Raw genomic sequence first — 6842 nt, forward strand, 5'->3', positions numbered from 1 at the left:
GGGAAGGGAAGACGGGGCAGAGGCCGGGATTGAAGAGGAGGCAGGGAGTCGGTAGGAAGCTTTATTCCAGATAAAAAGTGATACTCTCCCACTCCACGCCCTCACCTCCCGCCCCCTAAACCTCTCGCACGTGGCGGGGCCGGCCGGTCCCGACGGGCCCGAGGCCCCGCCCGGAGCCAGAGGTCCGGGGGCTCAGGGGCGGCGGGCCGACGGGAAGACGACCCCGTCCCCGGGCAGCGGCGAGTGGACGAAGGGCCAGAGCCAGACCAGGGCCCAGCGGGGCCCCAGGGCGGCCTGCAGGTTGTGCCGGGGGCCCAGGTCGTAGCCGCGCTGGCCCCGGGCCCACTCGCGGGTGGTCTGCCCTCGCAGAAGCAGCGCCCCGTGGAAGAGCAGTCCGGCCCCGCACAGCAGGGCGGACGCCACGCACGTGTCCGTCGCGAAGGCCAGGGCGAACTGGGCCGGAGACACGCTCCCTGAAGGAACCAAGCGGTGGGATTTATCAGTCGGTCCATCGACGGGAGTTACCGAGCGCTTACCGCGGGCGGGGCACTCGCCCAGGCGCTCGGGCGGGTTCCCCGCCCACGACGAGCACACCGCCTAGGGCTCTCACTGTACGCGGGGCGCCGTACTCAGCGCTTCAGGAATCAACTGTGTTTATTGAGCACTCGCAGAGTGCTGTACTAAGCGCTTGGGAGAGGACGATACAGCGGAATTAGCAGACATCTTCCCCGCCCATAACGAGCTTACAGTCTAGAGGAGGAGACTGACGCTAACGTGAATAAGTAGGTACTTTGTAATGTATCATTTTAAGATTAAAGAGAATAGTGATGACATCCGCTACGTGCCAGGCGCTGTACTAAGCACTGGGCGGGGGGGGGGGGCAAATACTACTACTACTAACGTTGGTATCTGTTAAGCGCTTCCTATGCGCAGAGCACCGTTCTAAGCGCTGGGGGAGGTACAGGGTCATCGGGTGGTCCCCCGGGGAGGCTCACGGTCTTCATCCCCATTTTACAGATGAAGTCGCTGAGGCCCAGAGAAGTGAAGCGACTTGCCCAGAGTCACCCGGCTGACGAGTGGCGGAGCAGGGATTCGAACCCACGACCTCTGACTCCCAAGCCCGGGCTCCTCCCCCCGAGCCACGCTGCTTCTCTGTAGAGCAGCGGATCGGGTCGGACACAGGTGGGACCGGGGGCTCGCGATCTCGATCCCCGTCTTCCAGATGAGGGAGCTGAGGGCCGGAGAAGCGAAGTGACTCGCCCGAGGTCACCCGGCGGACAAGTGGCGGAGCCGGGAGTAGAACGCGCGGGGCCTCCCGACTCCCAGGCCCCGGGAGGGCCCGGCCGCTTTAAGGAAGCGGGGCGGACGAGGACCGGGGTCGGGGGGGGGGATCCGTCGCGGGCCCCGCCCTTGCCCACCCCGCCGGCTGGTCCCAACTCCCCTCCCCGCCCTTCCCCGGGCCGGGCCGGGGTCCTCACCGGTCAGCAGCATCAGCCAGGGCGTGAGGAGGAGGGCGACGGCCCGCAGGGGCGTCTGGGCTCGCAGCAGGGCGGCCAGCGCCGGGCCCAGCAGGGCCGCGGCGTGGAGCGAGGCCCCGGCGCCGTGCAGCAGCAGACAGAGGAAGGGCCGGTAGTTGCGGAAGCCGACGCAGCGGCCCAGGAGGAGGCAGTGGTGGTCCTTGCGGAGGACGCAGACCCGGCAGGCGGTGCAGTGCCCGCTCCGCGGCGGCACCTGGCTCTGGCACCGGTGACAGTACCTGAGGCGGGAGGAGCGGGGGCGGGTCGGTCGGGCGGCGGGCGGCGCCGACCCACCCCTCGCTCCGTGTGCGGAGCTGGGGGGGCGGGGGGGGGGGGCAGTCGATCGAGCCGCGGTATTCCTCGAGCTCCGCGCCGAGCACTTGGGAGAGTACAGAGAGGCAGCGAGGCCCGGCGCGCAGCGCGCGGAGGACCTGGGGGCCGATCCGCTTAGGCGACAAGCGGCTCCGCTTCTCCGGGCCTCAGCTACCTCGCCGGGAGAGGGGGACGACGAGGCCGTGAGCCCCACGGAGGCCGGAGACGGTGTCCGCCCCGATCAGCCTGTAGCCTCCCCAGTGCTTAACGCGGTGCCCGGCACGCGGTACGAGCTAATCACACGCCGCGGTCGTCATTCTCGTTATTACGGTTTCGACGGAACGGAGTCGGCAGACGCGTCCCCCGCCCGCGACCGGGGAGGCCGTGGGTCCCCTTTCCTTCCCCTCGCCCACTCTTCGAAGCCAGTCTCCCCGCCAGTCGATCCTCTTCATTAATAACGGCGGTAGCCGTTAAGCGCTCCCCATGCGGCGAGCACCGTCCTGAGCGCCGGGGCCGGCGACGACGCCATCAGGGCGGACCCGGTCCCCGGCCCCCACGGGGCCGGCGGCCTCGATCCCCACCCGGGATCGGGCAGGCGAGGGAACCGAGGCCCGGAGAAGTGAAGCGACCGGCCCGAGGTCACGCGGCGGCGCGACCTCCGACTCCCCGGCCCGGCCGCGGCCGCCAGGCCGGGCCGCCTCTAACACCGGGCCGGGCCGCTTCGAGCGGGCGATGTCGGATATCGACCGAGCGCTTCCTAGGCGCGGGGCAGCGTGCTGAGCGTCGGGGAGAGTCCGATACGACGGAATTAGCCCAGACTGCTCCCCGCTCATCCCCCGCGGGTGGGGTCGGGGTCGGGGTCGGGGCCCGGCACTCACTCCCAGCCCCGGCCGAGGCCCCTCCCGGCCAGCACGACGCCCCGGATGCCCGGGTCGGAGCGTAGGAAGCGGCCCAGGTTGACCAGCAGGTTGAGCGCCTGGTAGAGGCCGAGCAGCAGGTGCAGGACCGGGGCCGGGGGGCCGGGGGTCGGGGGGCCGGGGCCCAGCGCCAGCACGTAGAGCAGCTCCAGGCCCACGGCCGTCACCAGCAGCCCCGTGAGCACCGGGGGCAGCCGAGGGGGGCCCTCCCCGCCCACGCACGCCCAGGGGGTCCCCATGACCCGGGCGGGGGGTGGGGGGGGGCGAGAGGGAGGGACCGGGGGGGGGGCTCGAGGAGGAGGAGGGGAAAGGGAGGAGGGGTCGAGGGTCTCTGGGGGGGTGGGAGGAAGGGGGGGAGGGGGAGGAGGAGGAGTCGGGGGGTCTCTGGGAGGGGGAAGGAGGAGGAGTCAGGGGTCTCTGGGAGGGGGTAGGGAGGAAAGGGGGGAGGGGGGTCTCTGGGAGGGGCGTGGGGAGAAGGAGGAGGAAGGGTTGAGGTCTCTGGGAGGGAGATGGGGAGGAGGAGGGGAAAGGAAGCAGGGGTCGAGGGTCTCTGGGGGGCAGGAGGGGGAGAGGAGGACGAGGAGGGGAAGGGGAGGACGAGGAGGAGGAAGGTTCGGGGGTCTCTGGGAGGGAGATGGGGAGGAGGAGGAGAAAGGGAGGAGGGGCGAGGGTCTCTGGGGGGGGTGGGAGGGGAAGGGGGGGAGGCGGAGGAGGTGGAAGGTTCGGGGGTCTCTGGGAGGGGGGTGAGGAGGGGAAGGAGGAAGAGGAGTCGGGGGTCTCTGGGAGGGGACGGGGGGGAGGAAGGGGGAAGAGGAGGAAGGGGGAGGAGGAGGAGGAGGAGGGGTCGAGGGTCTCTGGGAGGGAGATGGGGCGGAGGGGAAAGGGGAGGGGTCAGGGGTCGTTAGGAGGAAGAGGAGGGGGAGGAGGAGGGGAAGCGGTCTGGGGTCCGGAGGAGGTGCGGGGGGGGGTCCGCGGGGGGGGGGGAGGTCCGGGCCGGGCGCCGCGAGCAGCCGGCGGTGGTGGGGCCGGAGCGCGAGGGGAGGGGGAGGGGGAGGTGGTGGGGGAGGGGCGGGCCGCCGGGCCCGATCCCAGCCCCGCGCCGGGGACGGACGGCGCCCCGGACCAATGAGAGGGCGGCAGCGCCGGCCGAACCGGCCAATCGAGGCGGGGGCTCCCGAGCGCCGGGGGGGCGGGGCCTAACGCCCCAGACCGCCGCGCGCGCGCTGACGTCACCACGCCCGCCCCGCCCCCCGCTTCCGGGCGCCAACCGTGGGCGGTCTCACCCCCACGAGGGACCGGCTCGTTTTTCTGCTCACGACGAGCTGGCGGTCTCGAGGGGGAGGCGGATATTGATAGCAAGAAAGAAATGCCGGCTGTTGGAAAGAGCCCGGGCTTGGGAGTCAGAGGTCATGGGTTCGAATCCCGCCTCTGCCCCTGGTCGGCTGGGTGACCGTGGGCGAGTCACTTCGCGTCTCTGGGCCTCGGTTCCCTCAGCTGGAAAAGGGGATGAAGACTGGGAGCCTCACGGGGGACCACCTGATCACCCCGTATCTCCCCCAGCGCTTAGAACGGTGCCCTGCACATAGGAGGCGCTTAACATATACCGACATTATTATCATTATTATTATTATTATTAATAATAAGTGCTGTGGGGCCGGGAGGAAGGATGAATAAAGGAAGCACGGAGCAGTGTACTAAGCACTTGGGAGAGGACAACCCGACAGTAAACGGACACAGTCCCTGCCTACGACTAGCTTCCGGTCTACGGGGGAAACGGACATGAACGGAAAGCAAGAAATGACAGTTATGGACCCGAATGCCGCGGGGCCGGGAGCGGGAATGAATAAAGGGAGCGCTCACTGTGTGCAGAGCACCGGACTTAAACTTGGGAGAGTCTCGTCTGACGCCGTCGGGTCGTTTCCGACCCGTAGCGACACCGCGGACGCCTCTCTCCCGGCAGGCCCCGCTGTCCCATCTGCGATCCGGTAGTGGATCCAGAGCGTTTTCTTGGGAACAATCCGGAAGCCCATCGCCGCCTTCCACGCGGTAAACTCGAATCTCCGCCTCCGACCCTCTCCCGGGCCGCCGCGGCCCGGCCCGGGGGAGTTTTGACCGGTAGCGGACGGCCCGCCGCTCGCCAGCCGCTGCCCGAGCTGAGGATGGAATGGGCGGGGGGCGCCCGGGGCCCGGTCCCAGCGGAGAGTGGGGCACGAGGCGGTGTTTGGTCTCAACAGGAAGCCGGGGGTCTGGCGGCGGTCCCGGCCGGCCCGCCGGAGGAGCAGATGGTCGGCCTGCGGGCCGCCGGAACGGAGCGTCGTCAACTACGAGAGCAGCACGGACCGGCTGGAGGACGACGGACACGTGGGCAGGGAGGAGCGGGCACGGGGCCTTGGCGTGACAGCCCTGCCAACCTGCCGCCCCCTTCCCTCCCCGCAGCACATCCGTGCGGGCTGGGCGCGGCTGCTCCCCTCCATCGCCCCGCACCCTCGACGAGGTGGAGAACCGGGGGTCGACCCGCGACGCCAAGGGACGGAGCCAGGAACAGCTCAACGAGTTCCGCCCCTCCGGGTCGGGGCCGGGGCTGGGCCCCGAGCCGCGGGAACCCTGGGGCGGGGGAGGTGGGGGCTTGGGTTCTCCGGGGGGACCGGAGGGAGACCGGCGTCCCGGCTGGGTCCGGGAGTCTGGGGGCGGGCTGGGGGGTCGGGGGTTTGGGCTCTCCTGAGGGACCGGAGGGAGACCGGCGCCCCGGCCGACGTGGCCGGAAGCGGGAAGTTTAAAAACGACAAGTCTAGCGCTCGGATGATGCCCGGGTATCCCCCGCTACGCGCCCCCAGGCTGATCTAGGATAATAATGTTGGTATTTGTTAAGCGCTTACTATGTGCCGAGCACTGTTCTAAGCGCTGGGGTAGACACAGGTGAATCAGGTTGTCCCACGTGGGGCTCACAGTCTTCATCCCCATTTTACAGATGAGGTAACTGAGGCACCGAGAAGTGAAGTGACTTGCCCACAGTCACACAGCTGGCAAGTGGCCGAGCTGGGATTCGAACCCATGACCTCTGACTCCAAAGCCCATGCTCTTTCCACTGAGCCACGCTGCTTCTCTGGATAAGGATAAGCATTAGGGATCTGGAGGTGGAAAATTCAGGGGATTCACACCCGTAAGCGTTTCTTTTCCCTTTTGACCAAGAGTAGAGCTCTTTCCGGCAAGGAAAATATTATGTTGTCCTTGACCGTGACTTGATACGCCTAAGGGAAAGGATGTGGATCTGGGCGTCGGGAGGACTAAATTCTAGTCCCAGCTCTGCCGTTGGCTGGCGCTGAGGAATGGGCAGTGCCCGGGTTTAGGACTAGGGAGTGGGCCAGGGGCCTGGTTTCTCCTGGGTGAGCGGTGGGCGGGCACCCCGGCTGCGTGGCGAGGAAGGAATGGTGAACAGGTTCAGGGATCTGGGGATGGGATGGGGGGGGGGGGGGGATTTGGGTTCTCCTGAGGGATTTATTGATCCTATTTGATTCTCCTCGATTCTATTTATTGCCGTTGTTATTGCCGCCGTTCTTGTCTGTCTCCCCCGATTAGACCGTAAGCCCGTCAAAGGGCAGGGACTGTCCCTATCTGTTACCGATCTGTCCATTCCGAGCGCTTAGTCCAGTGCTCCGCACCCAGTAAGCGCTCGATAAATACTATTGAACGAGGGACCGAAGGGAGACCGACACACCGGTTGGGCCGTGAGGGGCGGGCGGTGGCCGGGTTCAGGGGCAGGCCGGGGGTGAGGCTTGGGTGGTCCTCGGGGACCGGAGGGAGGCCGGTGCCCCGGCCGGGCACCGAGGAAGGGGCGGGGGCCGGGTTCACGGACCTGGGGCTCTCCTGAGGGATCGAAGGGCGCCCCGACTAGGTGCCGAGGAACGGGCGGTGGCCGGCTTCAGGGGCCCGGGGGTGGGCCGACGTCGTCCGTGCCGCTCCCAGAGACGGAAGGGCGCCGCGGAGCCCGCCGACCTCCGAGCCTGCCTCATCTCCGCGGGCTATGACTCGGTGGGCGACTCCCCCGGGTCCGCCCTGCCAGTCCACCCCCGATCCCGGCTAACCCACCGCCCTCCCC

General features: G+C 68.4%; 1 protein-coding gene across 1 annotated transcript; it reads right to left on the minus strand.

Moving 5' to 3' along the window:
* Nucleotides 1-47: 47 nt before the first annotated feature.
* ZDHHC24 (zinc finger DHHC-type containing 24) lies at nucleotides 48-3016 on the minus strand. Its single transcript, XM_029060150.2, has 3 exons — nucleotides 2708-3016; nucleotides 1479-1756; nucleotides 48-473 (listed from the first exon to the last, which is right to left on the minus strand). Exons 1-3 carry the CDS (start codon nucleotides 2983-2985, stop codon nucleotides 193-195), a joined length of 837 nt encoding a protein of 278 aa, XP_028915983.1. The 5' UTR covers nucleotides 2986-3016; the 3' UTR covers nucleotides 48-192.
* Between the last annotated feature and the right edge of the window lie 3826 nt (nucleotides 3017-6842).

The sequence above is a fragment of the Ornithorhynchus anatinus genome, chromosome 3 (assembly GCF_004115215.2).
Source record: "Ornithorhynchus anatinus isolate Pmale09 chromosome 3, mOrnAna1.pri.v4, whole genome shotgun sequence".
Classification (NCBI taxonomy): Eukaryota; Metazoa; Chordata; class Mammalia; order Monotremata; family Ornithorhynchidae; genus Ornithorhynchus; species Ornithorhynchus anatinus.